The sequence below is a fragment of the Rhodamnia argentea genome, chromosome 2, assembly GCF_020921035.1.
Source record: "Rhodamnia argentea isolate NSW1041297 chromosome 2, ASM2092103v1, whole genome shotgun sequence".
Classification (NCBI taxonomy): Eukaryota; Viridiplantae; Streptophyta; class Magnoliopsida; order Myrtales; family Myrtaceae; genus Rhodamnia; species Rhodamnia argentea.
Genome location: NC_063151.1, coordinates 20,073,083 through 20,093,473, shown reverse-complemented (window position 1 = coordinate 20,093,473; position 20,391 = coordinate 20,073,083). Strand labels below are relative to the sequence as shown.

The following is a 20,391-nucleotide window of genomic DNA, read 5'->3' as shown; positions in this document are numbered from 1 at the left end:
ATTAAATATTCAAAAATAAGAGTAGCGGTGCCTTGATCCCAATTTTAGGAAAAGCGCCAGGACTGTAAGTGCATGAAAAAGCGAAAAAGAAGGAAAAAAAGAAGAGGAAATTGACAATTCAAATGCAATCAAATTGTGGAGTGCAAATGTCAAGGAAAGAGATGGCAAAGCAAAAAAAAAATTGCCATATCCTTTTGAGCAGCAATTATACAACTGTACAGTGATATAAACATGTATGACCAAACATCCCAAATTCCAACCCGCTCAATTCTCTCCCTTCAATCGTTTTTCGATCAGCGGCATTTATCTACATGACTAATGGAACCCCGATCAGGTCTTAACCGAACCCAAAACCTTCATTTGCTTCATGAATTGCAAGCAGCAGCCTCTCCTCCAGGTGCTCTTTGGATGGATATTCGGGTAAATCCAACTGATTGAAGCTGTAAAATATCAAGAGAAGATGTAAGGTTAGCTACCAAGAAAAGTTCACCTGGACCATTTCTACGAGTGCTCCGACAAATCCAGAGCAAGCATTATACGTGCACACGCAGGAAAGGGAGAGAGATTACCAAGTATGAGCTGAAGGCAAGTGATCAGGGCTTCCATAAGCCTTGTGGATCTGAAACTTTTGACAGCCAGAAATTCCTTGAAGAGCACTAAAGCCCTCCAAAGGTACCTGCAATAGTGAAAATGGATACCTATAGTCAGTTGAACTTACAAAAAGGAACTTTGTTTCTGCAGATTTGCTAGCTTCAGCATCGTTGCCTCCTATTCAGTTTACTCTCCTAAAAGAATAAAAAATATGGCACATATCATATCTACGCAAAGAACAGCCTCAGGCAAACCCCAGCCTCCCCAGGAAGAAGAGCCATGGTTTGCTGGTTTGTGCTCAGTCCTCAACCGTCGTGAGGCTTTTCAATAGAAACAAGTAAATTCCTGCTGATTCCAGATTTGCTTCAAGACTTATCACATATAACCCTTTATACATCAAGATACACACAGACACCAGTTTTTGACTGCAAGAACACTTCGTTCACAGCATGAAAAATTAAAGCCACCGATGAAATAGGCTAGAATGATAATCCTACATGAGTGTACCAAAGCGGTGACATTTGAAGCCAACACTATGGAGATACAACGACAAACCATTCAGACTAAGAAAAATTAACATCCATAATGCTCACCAAGAAAAATAACATTTAACTTCATAAGATAAGAGGACTACAAGTACCTTTGAAGTGCCAGTAACAAATTGCAAGAGTCGTGCCTTATCTTCCTTGCTAAAACCATGCACAACCTCCCAGAACCACTGAATCACAGGAGATGCAGCACTATAACCCGAGTACTCGGTATTTGCCCTCAAGTCATCCACTGTAGAATCAATTCAAACTGTTAAAACGCTTGATGGAAGATTTTATTTATAATCTTTTACATTTTGTTAAACTTGATGCCAGTAAGAAAGGAAAGACGAAAAGAAGCCAATTCTGGAGGAAACATACAGTCAATATCGGGGAGCCCACTTATTAGTAACTCGAATTCCTTATCGTTAAATATAGAGATTAGATCCCTAGGAATCAGTTCCTTGAAGCCTTCCATAAAAGCATTAATTTGAGGACGAATAGCAGTTGTTAACCGATGCTCAGCAACCAAATCAACATACTGGTGCTTGTTCTCCTCTGTGACTTTCGTATTCCGTCCATTTGGAATCAATTCATGATCAGTTACCTGCATTTAATAAAACATGAATTGAGATGCACATAAAGTCATAAACTAATGAACTGTCGGCTGAAAGAGACATTACTTCTGTTCTCTCATATAATATCAACTTCTCCTCATCAGCATCAATGCTAAATGTAAGGTCCAGTACATCAGTTATGTCATTCTGCAATACAAGGATGATCACATAAGAAAAAAGTGGGAGAAAAACATCAATAGCCTGATAATTGACGCACAAATAAAGATAAGAAGAGTGTGCCCAACCTCAAGCATCCACTTCAGGTTTTTAAAGTAATGAGGATCAATTGCCTCAATGTCATGATAGGTAACCTTAGCCCCCAAGATATGCTTATAGAAGGATCGAGTGAAATGGACATCCAAGAGCTGCCCATCAAAGAGTGCTTTGCCAACCTAAAAGCAAAAGAAAAGGTGAAAATTAAACACTTGCTGCATCACAAATGAACAGAAAGCGAGTGCATTAAATACTCACAACTCGGCCAACAAATTTGAAGTACGAGAGATGCTCAGTTTGGTAAACAGAATTAGGATTTGGCTGAAACGTCGATTCATTTCCAACTGTTGTAAACAGCAGTGCCCCCTTGTCAAAAATGACCCTGGACAGCAACTGATACCATTCTCTCGTAAGTCCACCTGCATCAATACCTTCCTCTCCTTGGAAGTGAACAGTCAATCTCCCCTTCAAATCCTGAGTTGATCTCAAGCGCAATTGATTATATGAATCCTCAAGAATGTATGCTCTTCTAACTGAAATTCTTAGAGGACTATGATGATGGTCATGCTGATGCTTTATCTTTGATCTGAAATGAGCACGTTTGTTGTCAAAATCGATGAAGCGAGGAACTTTCAATAAGAGAGCAAAGGACTTCTCAAGCAACCCAGGGTTTTGTCGAATGAAGGCATTCAACAGCTTCCTATGCCTCTCTGAGAACTTAACAAAAGCAACATGCTTTTCATCAGTTCTTCCAGAAGTATAGAGGGCTTTATGCTGACCAGTACTTGTGCCAACATCATCAACCTCAGAAACTGCAGCCATCCCTAAGTCATGACCAGGACCTGTTTGTCCAGGATGCAGCTTTTCAGCCACCACAAAAAAAGATTCTATGTACGGCAAGACATTTTGAGTCCCAGCAGGAAGAGGAGTCGTCATGCTTGATTGTACAGATTTCGAAATTTTTCCAGGAGCGTGTGAATCCAATGAAGATTCCGAATAAGTCTCGATCTTGCTTATACAAGCACTTAACTCTAGCCACAAAGGCTCTAAAGCAGAATTGATGTCTGAAACTTGAGAAAGAGCAGCGGCATACTCCTCGGGAAGAGCCTGAGTCTGTTGATCCTTCTCTTTGTCTCTCAGTGTGGCCACAAGGGAGCTTAAGGCCTGAAGAACCCTTAAGATTGCAGCTCCTTCGGAAGAAGTTATGCTGAGGAGTGCTTTTATTGCTTCACCAAACACATGTAGCTCATTCATTGCTGATTTGGTCAAACTTTGAACAGCATTAGCCAACTCAGTTATAAACAGATGACAATGAGTTGGAGCAGCAACAACTAACTTCTTCACAACCTCTGCTACAAGACCGTAAGCATTATCTGACAACCTGCATTCAAAAAACAGAAATTGTTGCATTCTAGCAGTACAAAAAGATAGTTGAAACAATCTTTACCAAAAAAAAAAAAAAAAAGATAGTTCAAACAAGATTTTAACTCATCAAGCAGAGGCTTGAAAAGATAATAGCAACCCGTAGACTCCGTCATAGAATGTGGCTTTGGCTTTGACGGTTAAAGTAACCTTCAAAAACAAATCTAAACAACCTATATGGACGCTGAAAATAGGGCAACATGCTAGTGGACCCCCTCCTTCAGACCAAAACTGGGGAAACGAATGCAGGCAGACAAAAAACAGAGAAGATGAAAATGAAAAACTAAAAAGTTCTAAATCCCATATGAGCTACTTGGGAGAAAGGATACAAATGAGAGAGGTGATAACATCCACAGCACCATAAATGGTCATTCATTTACATAAAGATTAATGCAGATAACAAAGCAAATAAATGTAAAAACATGCAACTTCAACTATACCCTTCTTTTGCGAGCAATGAGCAGAGAAGACAAAGTTCTGTTTGTGGCAAATTAGCAAGTATAGAGTGAGCATCATTTTCATCTTTTTCCGCAGAAGTTGAAGGCTTCTCACTGTCGATTTTCACAGATGTGACACCAACTCCAGGTGACATGGCAACAGATTCAGTGTGTGTGGTATCCAAAGTAGGAACCTCAGGCATGGATGAAACTGTGCCAGATACTGCAGACTTCTCGGGTGAACTTTGTTTTCTCTCAGCATTATCAACGATGACCTCCAATAAACTTAACAGCTGTGCAGGATTAGAATGAACATTGTCAGATCCTTTAAGTTGCAACTGAAAACATAAGAAGGATTAGTGTTTCTATTTTTAACTATAAGATGGACTACCTGTTCAAGATGTGCTATGCTCCTCAGATACAAAGGCTGATTCAAAAGCCTCAATAGCAACTCAATTGGCAAACACTCATCCTGATTCTGGTTCTCCTCTTCCATAACCATTACAGCTTTCCCACGTGACTGATCGGAACATTCAGGATGGACTTGGCAAGACAATTTAAGCTGTAGTAAAATCTTCGCTACAAAGGGATGATTGCGAGCCAAGTAAGTCATGGTTTCAAGAACCCGCCGGGATACCAGAGGAGGGACTCCTACAACAATGAAGGCACACATGAATGAATCTAAAATATATTTGAGGGATCACTCCTATTGGTAAAGGAGCATCAGCAGTTGCACCTTACAAATCTACTCAAAGAAGCATGGAAATGAGTTCCGAGGGAGAAAAATATCTGCTAATAAATAAATTGTCCAGAGAAAAAAGAAGAAACAAACAAATCTTTATCCTCGTGGATCAATTAATTTATCAATTAACAGCACCAAAAAGGACACGACTAAGACTGGCTCACAGAAACTCAACATAAAATTATTACCGTCTAAAGACTGGGGACGAGAATACATCACGTTATTTTGACAAGCATAGAGACGGAATGATGCCTCAGGAGCATTTAGACCATCCATGGGCTTCCTGGTATCAAGCATCAGCATGCCCATGAGAATTTTCACCAGCGCAGTTCTGGTATCACTATGAGCACATAGATTTAAGAGAAGCCGCTGGAGCTGTCCCTTATAGAGAGGCTACAAAAGAAACACAGAAGATTAACATATATTAGGAAATATCAAGCGAAACTTACATTGAAAACAACATACCTGGACAACACGAAGCAAGCGAATCATTGATTGTAGAGCTTCAGTATCAACCAAAGGAGCTCCATCTGCTTCAACAAGCTTTGCTCCCAAAGACCTACGGGAACCAATGCCTCCACCAATTCTCTCAATACTGGATCCCGAACCTTCAGTTCGTCTAGATGACTCACCTCTACGGCTTCTAGGATACATACCGAAGAGGGTACGATTATGGTATCGATTGGCAAATCTCTCACGCAACATGTTTGCTTCAGCAACTAGCGCAGGGGTGAGATTGGCAAGAATAGCATCAGATGACGTGAGAAGTACCTGCAGAGAACAATTAGATTAATTGAAATGGAATATAACTGGACAAGTTCCCTCACGCAGATTGTACTTACCTCTTCCCGCAATTCTGATGGAAATGTCGCAATGATTGATACCGTGTCCATTTCAACAGGTTGACCCTCCAGTTCTTGAGATTGATGAAGCCTTTGTGCTTGCTGTTGTGCTAAAACTTCTGCTCTAATATCTGGGGGAAGGGCTGCCAGAAACTCTGGGTCAATATCTCCTGTATTCTGTGGCTCAGCACTTGCAGGTTGAGCAACTTGGCCTTGCTGAGCTGAAAGAACTTCAGCCCGCAACTCCTCAGGAAGAGCATCCAAAAATGCAGGATCTATAGAACCAGAAACAGCATCGCTGTTAATTTGTTGCTCGGTTGATGGACCATCATGCTCTGCCTCTTGGCTATTTTCTGGAACTTCGGTCACACGATCAAGTGATGTCTCTCTAGCTGATGCAGTCGCAGAATTTCCAATAGACACGTTGATTCTTCTAGAGCGAGCAGCCTGTGGATCACCCAAAGCAATCCTTTCGGCACCACCTTGCCTCTCACCACCGTCGTCCTGGCCATCTGCACTTCCAATTTCAACATCCAAGCTCCGAAGACTTTCTCCAAGAGTTGCACCACTTCCACCACTTTCCTGGCTTACTGCTTCAACATCCCGTACAATGGCATCACTGTGTTCAAACTGCATCTCAACAGGCTGAGTCCGAGTAGCAGAAGCATCGGGTTCTTGCATTGATTCACCACGTGCATTTCCCATATCAGCATTTTCAGATCCTTCAGTCATCTCTGTTGGGGGTACGTCCCCGTGTTCATCATTAGCATGGCCTTCAACAGCAATGTCTGGCCTACCTTCAGATTCCTGCTGCCGTGTAACTTCACCTCCATGTTGAAGCTCCGCAACCGTGTTCTGTTCAGAGGGATTTTCAGCCGTTGGCCTTCTCAACTGGGAAACAAGCAACTCTTCTAGACCTTGTGGAATCATAGCTGCACCTGAACCGCTTGTTTGCTGGTTCTCATCCACCCAGAGGTTCAAACGGTGCCCATGACGTCCACTTCTCAGTGACCGGAAAACAGAATCCAGCCGCGTCGAGGAACCCTCAGTGTTCCTATCAGAGAAAACTATATCGGCCACACTTTCTGAGGAACAATAGTTAATTGTCAGAGACATATACTGCAGACTTAAAATACGATACTGTAGTGAAAGCATAAACAACAGCTGGAATGAAATCTCCACTTGCTTTGTCAAAACAAGAAATAGAGAATTTAAAGTAAATTGAGAAGTTGTAATAAGGTCGCCCACCTGAATGTCTCTGAGAGGATAAGTGAAGTGAGGAAGTTGGTCTAGTTAAAAGAGGATGCCTGGAGGGAGCTGCGGTGCTACCACCCCTACCCAAAAGATTATAAATAGATGTGGTACGCCCATGACGTCTCGAGCCAAAAAGTTCCACTGGCATCAAGTGCAGAGTTTCATTGGGAAAAGTATGATTTCTTCCAAGAACTTCAATATGGTCAAATACGTTAATTCCATTAATCCCTTCCTCAAGCCTCAGTATAACACCGTCTTCGTCATCCTCGTCATCTTCATCATCTTCCTCCAGTACCTCCTCATCAAAATCATCATCATCATCCATATCATGTTCATCTTGATCAGTATCAGGGTGGGGAAGATGATGTACTTCATCTTCCTCCAGATCATTATGATCCTCATCGTCCTCATCGTCATCTTCATCAACTTCATCCCCATCATCACCCGACATCTCCTCATCGTCGTCGTCCTCATCTTCGTCAATATTTTCTTGCACATGAGGCTGGATTTCAAATCGTATGCCAACGGTGTCGATGCCATTTTCAAGACCCCTAGCTTCTTCAGAAGATTCATGCATGTAGTCATCCTCACTAACAGGAGCAGAACCTTCATCAAGATCCTGATCATGCTCCATATCATCTGTCACAGCCTCAGAACCCCCAAAAGTCTGGAGAGTATTGCTATGATCAGCATTATCCGCAGCCAGAGGCTCGTGATTTGATGGAAATGCTGCTTCCATGGACTCAGATGCCACACCATTGTTATCTGTTTGACCAGATTGATTGGGATCAGAAGCTTTGGGTGAACTTTCACCCTTCCCTGTGGTAGGATCAACAGAATGAACATGCTCCTTGCTGACAAGCTCAAGAGCTTTTATAAGCCCTGTGACAACTTTAGGGGAGTCAGCATGATCTAGGTCCAAAACCTTGAGAAATTGGGTCAGTGATTTGACAAGACCAACATCAACAAAAGTAGCAGAGGCTTCTGATGAAATATAAGAGCCAGTAGGTGAACGCGCAGCCAGGACATCATTAAGAAGATCGACAAAAACCTGCATCTCACTGCCTGTTGATCTACAATCTTTAGATGTATCAACAAAATCATTGAAGATGTAAGTGATTTCTGTAAAGACCCTCCTCCTTGCCTCCGCAGACCGAACACAAGACGCCACCAAAAACTGGCTGGCCCTGGATGACAGTTTATGCCTCCAATCTCCATCAATCTTCTTATCTTTCTTAGAGGCTTTAGCACACGGAAGAAACTTGCGGAGAACGTGACTATATATTCCTCCACCACAAACTTTCTGATGAGGACCCCTGCAGCTGATTAAATCAGCATATTTTCGGAGCAGAACTTGAACAGAAGTAGGATACATCAAAAGAATCTCAGTCATAAGCTTCAAAACGAATACAACTTTAGCAATTGACACTGATGCCTCGACATTAGAAGCTTCAGACTCGTCCACGGCATTGACAACGGCTTTTCCTTTACCCTTGACAGCCGCAACATCGATATCCATGTCAGTTGATGATGGGGCACTCTGCGTCCCTTCATCTTGCGAGGGCGGTTCAAAAGTACAAATCAACTCCAAGAGAAGTTCAATCACGCTCACAAAGCTCTGAGGATATCTGCGATGAGCCTTTGCACTCTTAGAGTTTGAATCAGGAAGTTTGCCCAGTCCATTACCCTGAGTCACTGAATTCGCATTACCCAAGGAGAGCTTCCCATCATTAGCTTGGGGCTTCTCTTTCTCCTTCTCCCTTTCTTTGTCTTTGCTCTTGTCTTTGTCACGATCCTTCAGCAAGACAACGTATGGCCTTTCACCTACCATCTCAACTCGGCACACAGCTTGAACTGCCTGCATGAAAACAACTGGATCCCGTGAAATGACAGAAGTCAAATTTAGTAGGAAGTTGCGGGCAGTGACCCTTCCATTGGAATGCCTGTTAGCAGCGGCCATAAGGCTGTGTCGTATCTCAGATTCCATTGCTTGCTGCAGCGTTTGAGGATCTTCGAGCACATGACAGATGATTGTGGCGGCAACATTGTCAAAGCCTGAGAAGAGGCTATGTGTAGGCAAAGAAAAGAGCAAATTCAAACCCCCAGCATCCAGAAAGCTCACTGCAACTGAATGGGTTCTGGTAAGAGTGGCACATAGCTGCAGAACAGCATGTGTAGTTTCGGGTGGTAGCTGATTCCTAATGTAACTGCAAGCAATTTCAATCAGTCTCTTCTGGTCATGGATATCTACGTGCTTAGCTGATAATCCCAGTGCAGGAGGCAATTTACTTTTCTTATCATCATCAATAGAGATAGATGCCTGCTGGAAGCTCACATCATCCTTCTTTAACTGATCCAAAATTTCCGTACTTAACTTGTTATCCACCTGCAACAGCCTATCAACAGCAAGAAAAGCTGCTGTTACCCACTTAGGAACCTGACATTTCTCCTTGTCTTCTGGAACAGAACACCATGTGTCAAGTAGATTTGATGCAAGTTCTACCAACCCATTTGTTAAAGCAATTTCCCTGGCTGCAACATCCTCATGAAGAATTAAAGCAAGAACATGGAAAAGTGCGGAAAGGAGGGTATTATGTCCACTGTCAGAGACTGAACCACAATTCTTCAGCTGGTCAATGACAAAAGAGACGATGCTAGACCTGTATTGCCCCTCATTCTGGGAAGAAATCGTCATAAGCAAGTCATGAACTGGAAAAGCAAGTGATTCTTTCATCTGAAGAAGCTTCACACAAGTTGATAGCAACTCCTCCACAGCAGGAAGATGAACCGTCTCTGCTTCAAGCTGACGCGCACCATCACTCGATGCATCTTCCTTCGTGTCTGATTCAGAGTTTCCCAGGGACATGGCAAGTGCACGAGCAAGTTCATCATCTTCCTGTGTTTCCTCTGGATGAGAAAATAACCACTCCATTGCCAGCTCTACACTATTTGATCCCACTTGCCTCAAAGCCTCTTCCGCCCTTGGCCGAGAAAATCCCATCTCCACGATGGTTGAGATAGTGCTTTCACTAGGTGGTGGACCACTAATACGAGAACTGGCACTGCTATTTACATTTTTCACTTCAACCCCTGAAAAAATGTGTCTAATGATAGAAATGACAGTTGCCAAAAAATCATTACTGCAATCAGTAAACTGAGGGTGAGTCCATAAAGGAAGAACAGCCTTCAGAACCATAGAATGAAGCACCTTTACAAAAGTCTCAGCGTCCCGTGGAAAAGGAACTTCGCCACTTGTCAAAGGTTGAGTGAGCAAGTGTTTGGTAAAAGGAGACAATATAGACGATGAGGTCACTAGGTGGTCCATAAGTTTACCATTGCTAGCTAGAGGACCATAGATCCATAAGTTCTCTGTATCTTCCTTTTCCTGTTTTACATTTCCGTCATCAGTCTCCATGGGAGAAGCAGGAGCCTTATTAACAGCAAAGAGCAATTGACTGGTAGCCTCAAATGTGGTCAAGACTGATTGAATCACCCCATGTCCATACAAGCAGTTTAGTAGGACTGGATTACAAGAATCTTGCCTGTCCATCAGAATCGCATCAATGAAATCAATGACCTTACCGAAGTAACGGCATTTGGTTGATACAGAAGACTCTGATCCAGAGGGATTTATACGACTCCCAAAGTTCATATGATCCAATGAAATTGACGCAAAGGTTGATGCGACTGCCTTCGATGATGGGGTTATATTCACCGTATCCTCCCGTCGCCGAGAAGGAAGTAACATCACTTTCCCCAGCTCTTGAAACAGGTGAGTCATGTGAAAGGAGAGTGACCTCACCATGTCACAGCAAGACGCATAGTAGGACCTTTGTTTGTCAAGCTCCTTTTTACCAGCAGCATCTAAAGAATCAGAATGATGTGTCTGACTGGTAGATCCAGAACGGAGGCTCGTAGGCCCGTCAGTGCTGACTCTTTGATGAAAACTAGTAGCACGACCTAAATCACGATACAAGTTTATGAGGTCAAAAAACTGAGATTCCATGCTCCATCCTGAAGACCTCCGCCTGAACAACGGATCAAGGAACTGCCTAAAGGAATTAAACCGCTGCTCTTCAGTTTCATTCGAATTGCCTTCTGGTTGAGGCAACTCAGTGGAAGTTCCTGCAGTTTCCTCCATTTCTAGTTTGGCATCTTCAAGCAGAGAAATCTGCCACATTACTTCACGGTGTACGCGTCCAATGTCTTCCAGAACATCTCTGCTACCATTGGCAAATTCTGTCAGCAATGCAGTAACCCAACGGTTGTCTTTAGAGGCAGCGAGGAATAAAAGGAACTCAACAAGGGAAAGCGATGAAAATACACCCTCATCTAGGCTCATCCTGGGATCAAGCAAAAATGATCCAGAGAAGGCAGTAAAACCAGCCAAAGCTTTCTTCAGATGTTCCCTCAGTGCAGAACAGAAGGCTCGAGCAAGTGGAGCAGAATGATGTTGAGTAAAACCCTTGAAAACCATGGTGCTATGCAAGGCAATGGACATCCCCTCAGATGACTGGGCAATGCTAGGCTGTAACAAAAGCTTCAACAATGCATCTATGCCAGACTTCTCCACAAACAACCGGCATGTTTCAGAATTTTCCATTGTTCTATGAACCAAGACCATCAAGTGAAAGACACATAATTGGACGAACTGCTCATCACTGATGCCTTCAGCAGCCAGATCGACCGAACCGACCAAACAGCAAGCCCCATCAGTTTCCTTGTACTCAGCATCCATATCCATTGCAGCAGTCCCACTTAGTTTTCCTGAAGCTCCCAAGCAAGAACTCTCCCTTGAAGAGGAAATTTTATGAACAATTTCAATTATTATATCAACACCATCACTTCTCAATGATGATACATGGCGCAAAAGCTCTTCCACTGCATTTGCCAAAGGAACGATGGCTTCATTCATAGCAACAACATATTTCTTACTGGTAAATATGTCAACCAGGAAACGTAGTGCGGAAGTTTCTTTGACTGCATCAACACCTTTGGTATTAAGACAGATTGCGCCAAGACCATTAGGAATACATGTGAGAGCCTTAGCAGATGGAATAACTCCAGCAACAACTGAAGATATAAATGAATCCGGAAGACCCATTTCAAATAAAGTGGACAAGCAAGTAGGATCTTTGTGTATAATCTCACTCATTAATGTCACAGCTGAGTGATAAATGTCACCACCAAATTTTTCTACATTTCCGAATATATGTGAAAGTGTGACAGCAAGAGAAGTGTCCTGTGTGTTCTGGGATCTAGTGGGGTTTGTAGGTGAGTATGTAGCAGATCCAAGGGCCTTCAATAAAACCTTAATGAGCCTTTTCTGAGTGTTCAACAGGTCATCACTGTTTCTTGAGCATTCACCAACGACCACGGACTCATCATTTCCTCCCATTAGGCCAATTACTCTAGTAACTTCCAGTTGTAATCTCTGCACTAATAGCTCAACTCCCCCTAGTTCCCTGAAATGAGACACCGCTGAACTACTATAGTCCATGAGCTTTTGAATAGTCTTCACAGCTAAGCAAACAAGATGCATATGGCTAGGATATGAATCTTTCAAAAGTGGTAAGAATGTTGGAAGCATCCCCCAGCCTCTGATATTATTACCTTGAGTTGAGGATGAAACTATGTTCAGCATATAAAACTGAAGAAGTGCTTCAACAAAGGCAAGAGATGATGGATCACCGGAGCCATTTAGAGATAAAACAGCCTTCTGGAGCACATTAAGGAGAATTGTACGGTGGGTGGCTGTAAAACTAAGACTTGATCCACTCAAAATCCGAGCACGTTCATGAGATGATATGTATGCAGCCAACTGAGCTCCCAAAGCAAGCATTGCAAGCGTTCTAATAGTTCCAGGAATAGATTCTTCAGAACGCACGATCCTAATCAGCTCGTTTGTATACTCTGGCTCATTAGCAAAGAATGATGCAAGCTCATCATGTGCATCATTAGATTGAACTAGCACAATGAAAGCTAGAAGGCAAATTCTACTATATAGCCTGCATGTTCTGGCAGAGCGAAAGGCATGAGCATATCTGATTCTGGTAAGCAATGCAAATCGGAGATCGGGAGATACATCATACTGCTGAATGCATTGTTTCATAAGGACAAGATCATCCTCCTTTCTCAAATGAAGATCTGGAATATGTACAACTCTGGAACTAGAATTGGGAGTGTGACCGCTTGATCCCTCACTTTGGGAATAGACACCATTTAGCTCAAAGTAGAGGGTGGAGCCCAGCCGATATTGAGACTTGTCATATTCATTGTCCGCTTCTGATGGAAATAAACAAAGTCCTTCCTCTTGCAATCTCTCATTTGCTACAACACATGAATATAAACCCAAGCCCTCTTCTTTGCTGCCCCACCCCTGTGCCAGAGATAGGAGATAGCCATTTACCGAGCTGCATCCAACTGACTTCCCACTGCCATGGAGCTTAGATGGATTTATTTTTACAAGTGCAGATAAAGTTTCTAATGTGGCTATCAGGATTTCAGGATCAGTTGATGAGAGTAGGAGCTTGAAGTGCTGCACGAATATGACTCATGTTATGTTGCCGAAAAACAGCAGCAGACATTCATGTTACATTATCACAACTCGAGACAAAATTATGTCACATAATCAAATTTCGGGGATTGCTTACCTCTAATCCCTCAAACGAATTTTTGTTGTGACAGTTCTCTAGTATTATTTGCATCACTCGCAAAATCTGCAAAACTTCAAGTTTTGGAAAAGGACTTTCTTCTTCTCCCATCTTATCCGACAAAAGGAGGTCATTCCTACAGGACAGATAAGTCTTGAAATATGTGTCAAAATGAAGAAACAGCGGCCTCCAGTGATGGAAATTTCCCTGATATTACAAACAAATCAATGCAAAGTCAAATAGTTAGCACAGAAAGATCCTTCCACAAGCAGAAAAACTTGTATTGATTACCGCAAGAAGAAAAACCATGTATCACCTTATCATACTCCCAATTGAAACCAGAAAGGGGAATTGCTATATCTTGTAGTGGACTTTGGATGACTTTGTCAATGAATGATTTGACCTTGGGAGGCTGCAAGCCATAAAAGTAATGCCATTACATATACTATGACAAGAAGGATAAAAGCACTACTTTCCTCTCCATTGGACAAATATTTATTGGGGAAATCACGAAATTGAAGAGAAAAAGGGTAAGGTAGCAAGAAACAATAGCATAATGGGCACATAAATAGATAATGCCACCCACACAAGCAGTGAGTCATAAGTTTGAAAAGACAACTTTCAGCAAATTCAAGGCATGCATTCCAACGTATCTAATCCCTTCCTTTCCCCACTTGCCTCTTCTATGCAGGCCAAGTTCTAACTCATCCATTACTTGATGTAGGATTCATTGAATTTCTTATGCCAGTAATCACAAAGGAACTTGCGAACAGCATTATCAGGATTGGGATCCTATGTACGATTATTTGGAGGTCTTCGAGGATTGTATCATATGATAGGATCACAGATCGTATGATCCTACAAATTTGTGGAATTGACCCCTAAAATATGAAATTCTTACTTAAATAAGTGCAATTAGATGCATATTAACCTTAAGAAGAGGAAAGCTCAAAGGTAGAGTCCCTCATGCAAGAGAACACTTTGGTGTAAATTCTCACTTGCCAATTTTCAAGTAACAGACAGGTAAAGCACTTGGTCCAGACAATCAATAAAATGTAACAGCATAAAATCTCCTTATCCTAGCTTTACCTAATTTCAAATCATTTATTTCTCCTCCTCTCTTATGAGACAAAAATCTTCTCTTTCTTATTCCACAGGATGAAATATTATTTACATCAATGTCGGATTCCCCCACTCTGAATAGCTCTCACATAGTAACAAACCTCGCTTTCACTCGCTATTATAGGGTTTTCAGCTCTTTAGAGTTTAGCTGACGTTCTAATCGGTACAAAGAAAATACGCTACTTGGCCAAGTCAAAACTGGCGACAATTTCTTAAGGATGCTCCAGAGGTAATCACTCTCATCTAGTTGCATATGGACAGAAGCTTCTTCTCTCTCGTCTTAAAAACGGACAGCACAGTACAGACGAGCCAGAGCGGTGGTCGATGACCCATCTCATCGTTGACTCAAGACTGAAGAAGAAGAAGATGACGTCTCTGACTCTCTGCTTTATTTTCTACAGTTCATTCATCTCACCCCTTTTACTTGGTTCTTCAAGCCATATATCCTCCAAATGGGGCCTGAAAACATTATTCAGGCAGCAAAATGGCCTACAGGCCTGGGGAAAGGAGGTCCAATTTCATGTTTGCTCCGGCTGAAAAGGCAGAATTGCCTTATAAAGCTATGAATCGTAGGTGATATCATGATCCTGCTTGATTCTTACGATATGGATTATGATCCCACCATGATCCCAGCAGACAACATTTTTCTTAGGATCAACGATCCTACATTTGAACAATGCGATCCTAACAACCATTATTGCAAAAAAGATTTGAGGAAATTGACTTTTTCGTTTATAGGAAATGTTCTCTCCAACAACTCTAAAATAGAATTCCTACAAACAATAGAGAGTTGTCAAGGTCTAACTGCATCTAGAAATTAAGGATAGAACTATTGAACAGGAGTATTAACCCCACAAGGACCCTACCAAAGCAATTCAACAAATTGCTTAGGAAAAGATAAATAATAATGCTGTCCATCGCTAGAAATAGATGCTAGAAAGACAACCAAGCTATCTGTTGTACTATTTATTGGGTAGGAAGCAACCATAGAAAAGGTGACCCTAACTAGAAATTCAGGCTAGCAAGACAAATAAACTAAGTATTACATTATATGTTGAGTGGAAAATGGTGCATGTTTACTAAGCCAGTACCGGGAAAGCAGGTAGAGAAATAATTGACAATAAAATAAATGTTCTCAAGCACACATCAAACAGCGCCAAATCCAGATATTTGGCATTATTCTTCTCGTAAATTTTGTTTCTCAAAAAGGCATATATTGATAATGTAAACTCCTTGTAGTATTGAGTTCAATTAATGCATAATATATCCAACTCTTATGATGTTTGATAAAAATTTCAAGTCATTAGTGTGGTAAGGCAGTGGTCCATCACCAGTCAGCAGTGGAAACAGGAAACCACATCAGAATGAAGAAATTCCTTATTCTTGCTAACACAATTCATAGCCCATGAAAGATGCTGAGTTATCTTCGAGGAACAATACTGAAAAAGGCGCTAATGCAGCATGTCCAGAGTAGTAGAGGAGACAAAGTGATAGATGCATTGATCACGTGTATAACAAGAGATCTAGCACATCTAAACCAGTGTAGGTCAATCAACCATGGTGCAAGATGAACTAGAATATGACCTAAAACATATGAAAGGAACCCTACTATATAGCCTTGCATTACTATAGACCGACACAAGCGCCTTTTAATTGATTTTCAATAGAGATGATAGATTAACATTCAATAAGCTGAAATTAAGTCCTGGACTCCTGAATGGGTTCTTGTCGATGCATTACAGAGTGTGAATGCGCCAAAGTGTAACTTGCTGGACATGAGCCAATTTTAAGATATCTGGCTATCCATTGCTTTCTCTTATTCAATTCAGATATCTCCTTTGTGTATATAATCACCAACTATATGATACACCATAAAGGCTACATAACTTGATGACAATGACCAGCTCACAAGCAGGCACAGAACATGTACCTGTGCTCACAGAAAAGACACATACCCTTAATCGTATGCCCATATGCCACAAATGAGCAACTATAATAACAATTACACAACCTTTGTGAACCTATTCTAAGTGCAACCAGCTTTAATTACCATTAGTAATAAAAATAATGAAGAAACTGGTCTATAAAATCCCACCGAAGTTCCATTCTTGGGTTACACAAGCATCTTCTCTTTGGTATAGCATGGATGAAAAGCATATAAATCACATACAGAGTCACCCAGATAAAGCCCAATGATACACTACTCATTAGAAAAGAACATATGGACAGGTAGCAAGGGTTCGTCCATGACAGTCTGCTTCTTGAAAGTTGCTCATAGGCCTTATTTATCAACCTCAAAAATCTTTAGATAGAAATGACTTCCAGTTTAGGCAAAATAAATCATTAAAAAGTCTTTATTTCACTGTGTACATAATCTGCCTATTACTTCACAGAGCCAAGCTAAGCACCACATTGGATGAAATAAAATCAGATGCAGCTGTGGCTCAACCATAAAACACAGCAAAACACCAAAACTACATTGAAGCCAAAAGGCCCTTTGGACACCTATAAAGCAATGTACAAATCACAAGATTTCATGCCCTAAATATCAAGAAATCTTTTCAACAATGTTAAGGACAAGTTCAGTTCAACAGAAGATTTAAATCATTTTCTGTTAAATTTTTCTGAGTTACATTTACTTCATAGTCATATTTTCCACTAATTTTAGCTCTCATTTAGTTGGAGTCAGAGAGAAGAAATTCTAAAAACCCATCTCGACACCCAGTAGTTTCTGTCCAAACACAAATTTATTTGTTTTGAAGCTTTGCAGAATATTGTAGGATCAGAAACACAAAAATGGTCAAAAATGAGCTTTCTGGAAGAAACTTTTATATTTGCACGAGTGAAAATGGTTTTGTGAATGAGGTGCCAAACAGAAAAATAGCTCCTTTTAATGACTGTCTGAGGGCCTTCTCCACACCAAGAAATGTTGCATTCGTATAACGTGCAGTTAGGAAAAATGACGACATAGCCACAGAGCCAGAACCCTACAAAGAACCTCAAATAGACAAAATGAAGCACCAACAATGCTCACACCAGTATAAAACCAGCCAAAAGAAAATGACCCATAGAGCCCACTTCAGGTGCCAAGGCAACCCCAAGCTGCCGGATATGGGACGATCAGAGAACACCCTATTTCCCTAATCACCAATACATAATGCGAGGAACTCAGCAGAAACCCCCCCGACCAACACGAACAAATTCCAAGGGTGGACACAGACGCACGCAAGCAAGCAAACAACCTCGTCTTCACTCACGCTCGCATAGGGCAAACCTAAAAAAAAACGATTCGGAAAGAGCGACTTACGGTCTCGGAATCCATCCTAACGGAGGGACCGATGGCAGTCTCGCCAGACAAGAGTTGCCGAAGCCTCGAAGGCACGCTCGATCTTAGGGACGCCATCTCGCCTCGACGAGTCTCTACTCGCAGCTAGCTGCAACCCGAAAATAACAAAAAAAAAAAAAAAAAAACCAAAACAAAACAGAAAAAGTAAGCGCCAACAACCGCAAAAATCCCAAAACACCGTCGATCAGGAACGGGCACCAGGATCGAATCCCTAATCGACGCCGCCCACCACACGGATCAGAACACGCCTAGAGGCGCATACGATACGACTCTAGAGAGAGACAGAGAGAGAGAGAGAAAGAGAGAGGGAGGCGAGACCTGAGAGAGGAGAGAGAAGGCGGATGCGCACACATCCGAAGCTCTTGACTGTACAGAGCAGGAGAAAAGAAAGGCGGAGAGAGAGAGAGAGAGAGAGAGAGAGAGAGAAGCGAAACCCCAAAGCGAAGAGAGAGTCCTGAGGTTGCGTTTTGTGTCGAGTGTGAATGGGGGGAGGAGTCGTCGTCTCCGTTCGTGCGAGTGATTTCTCTCAATTTCGAAAGGGTTAAAAATGAAGAAGGGAGGCCCTGTCGGGTCGGGTCGGATCTCTACCCCCCCCTCCTCCTTTTCCCCAATCCATCTTTTCCACGGCACCTCCTCTTTCCTCCACCACCTCCTTCCTCGCGAAAAAGCAAAAGTCGGTCCCGATAGGAAGTCGGTCATTCCCTTTTCGTTTTCTTTCGGATTTTCTTTCCTCTCCATGAACAATGCCTTATCTTTGCGATAGAGAAATGCTAACGCGTGAAGGATGGATAATTCAGAGATTTATTTACTAAATTAAACCACCGGAGGTTTTGGCTACTCTTTTCACTTGAGAAGAGAGAGATAGGGAGTTCGAATCCCCATCTTCGGAGGAAGTTGAGTTGAGAGACGTATAAGGAAGAAGTAGGGTTTCGCAATCCGCGCACACACGAAACACGCCGTGACCCGTAAAATAGAATAGAATAGGATCGAACCAAAAAAAAAATTACTAAATTACGCTAACATGTACTTATTTAGTTAAACGACAATATCCATGTATGAATGCCGGCGGTTGTGCTGGATATTTTTCTTTTTTTTTTATAGCACCGTCTCTCCTCGACTTCTTGCTTTAATGACTCGCTAGAGAACGTTCCTTGTGGCACCAAATGGTATATGTCGCAAATTAGTTATAAGAGAAAATGATAACCAAGCAACTTCGAAATGATGTTGAAAAATTGGTACTCAATTCATGTTACGCATGACTTCCTCACATTACGATGATTGTTATTATCCCCGTTGCTTGATAGGGCATAGTGATCCCACATCTATGTTCATAGTTAAAAAGAAAAAAATTGTTCTTTTTGGAATATGATGCAAACAAAATCGATTATTGAGAAACATAAAATGATTTTTAGGAACAAGAATAACAAAGTTTTATACGAACAAAAGTTTAAAATGGACGGAATGGATGGTCCTTACCCACAACATAAGTTTAAAAGGTGATTTCAACATAAATATAGATGAGAAGATTACTTCCAAAATAGGGTAAATGATATTTTAGGATTCGTTTTCTAGTTTAAAAATAATAATAATAATAGTTCTTGTAAACGAAAATTAGCAAGCACGCATACGCATATCATATATTTAATAAATCAACATTTGAAAATAGAGAAAAAAAAAAGGGAATTTTAAATGCGTCTGGTTTTACTATTTTGCTATCCTTATTGCCAAAGATTCAAATCCGAACTTACTACTTTAAGATGCCAAAGATTCAAGTTTTAAAATTGAAGTTTGAGAAAGATAAAATGAAAATTTTTTAACAATATAAGGTTTTGTCAACGGATGCAATATTTGATGTAGAAGAAGTAATTGACAAATATTAATTTTGAAATCCTCCTAAAAGTGGGAGATCGTCATCGCTTTATATAATAGCAAAGAGGCAAAACTAACAAGGCATCGACTTTATAGTTCGTTTCTCTCGCAGTGATCTTGTGCTCGAGTCTTGTTGGGAATACTGAATGAATCTTCAATTTCAATAGGTCGATGTGAAGAAGTGCGTGCTCTCTTAATATCGCCTGACGACTTAAACCTAAAACGAAAAAATAAAAAAATTTGCAATGAGGCAAGTTTAACCGAGGTGTGAGTATTAATGGCAATGAAAATTCACCAATCTATTTCATCCAATTCCCGTGATTCCAAGGCTAGGTGAGGAATCCAAATCGACCTAGACCCAGAACGAACCTGTCGGTTCCGGGTCTTTCTCTGTTTCGAATTTTTGGAACCGCGAATAATTGGTCTGGTTTTATGTGCGGAACCGGATTGGACAGATTTTTTTTATTTGTTTTTTTTTATCTCTCTTAAAGAGTAAAGAAAATGAAATTGTCCAAACCCTAAACCGGATTGACCTAACCCAAGAACCGGATGAGACCGATCGGTCTAATTTCCAACCCAACCCAGTACTACTCACCATTAGCTAGACCTAAATTTCAATACGAGACTGTACCCACCACGAAAATGAGGGCCCAACCAAATGCTTGCCCCAGTGTTTGATCCTTTAGATTTTTGTAAAAATGAATTGGATCAGAAATGTTACACCTATCAACATTGTTTCTAGACTTCTGTCATCTC

General features: G+C 41.3%; 1 protein-coding gene across 2 annotated transcripts; it reads right to left on the bottom strand.

The window, feature by feature from the left end:
* Positions 1-101: 101 nt before the first annotated feature.
* LOC115739539 (E3 ubiquitin-protein ligase UPL2-like) lies at positions 102-18,264 on the bottom strand. Of its 2 annotated transcripts, XM_048273907.1 has the most exons (18): positions 18,085-18,264; positions 17,728-17,854; positions 13,615-13,710; positions 13,299-13,505; positions 8,356-13,183; positions 6,640-8,319; positions 5,392-6,476; positions 5,015-5,320; positions 4,738-4,942; positions 4,199-4,458; positions 3,811-4,100; positions 2,207-3,329; positions 1,981-2,127; positions 1,802-1,882; positions 1,500-1,725; positions 1,232-1,371; positions 570-676; positions 102-440 (listed from the first exon to the last, which is right to left on the bottom strand). In XM_048273907.1, the coding sequence occupies exons 2-18, from the start codon at positions 17,821-17,823 to the stop codon at positions 338-340; spliced, it is 10,980 nt and encodes a 3,659-aa protein (XP_048129864.1). In that variant the 5' UTR covers positions 17,824-17,854; positions 18,085-18,264; the 3' UTR covers positions 102-337. The 2 variants fall into 2 exon arrangements, with proteins under 2 accessions (XP_048129864.1, XP_048129863.1); XM_048273906.1 differs by having other exon boundaries at positions 6,640-13,183.
* Positions 18,265-20,391: the final 2,127 nt, after the last annotated feature.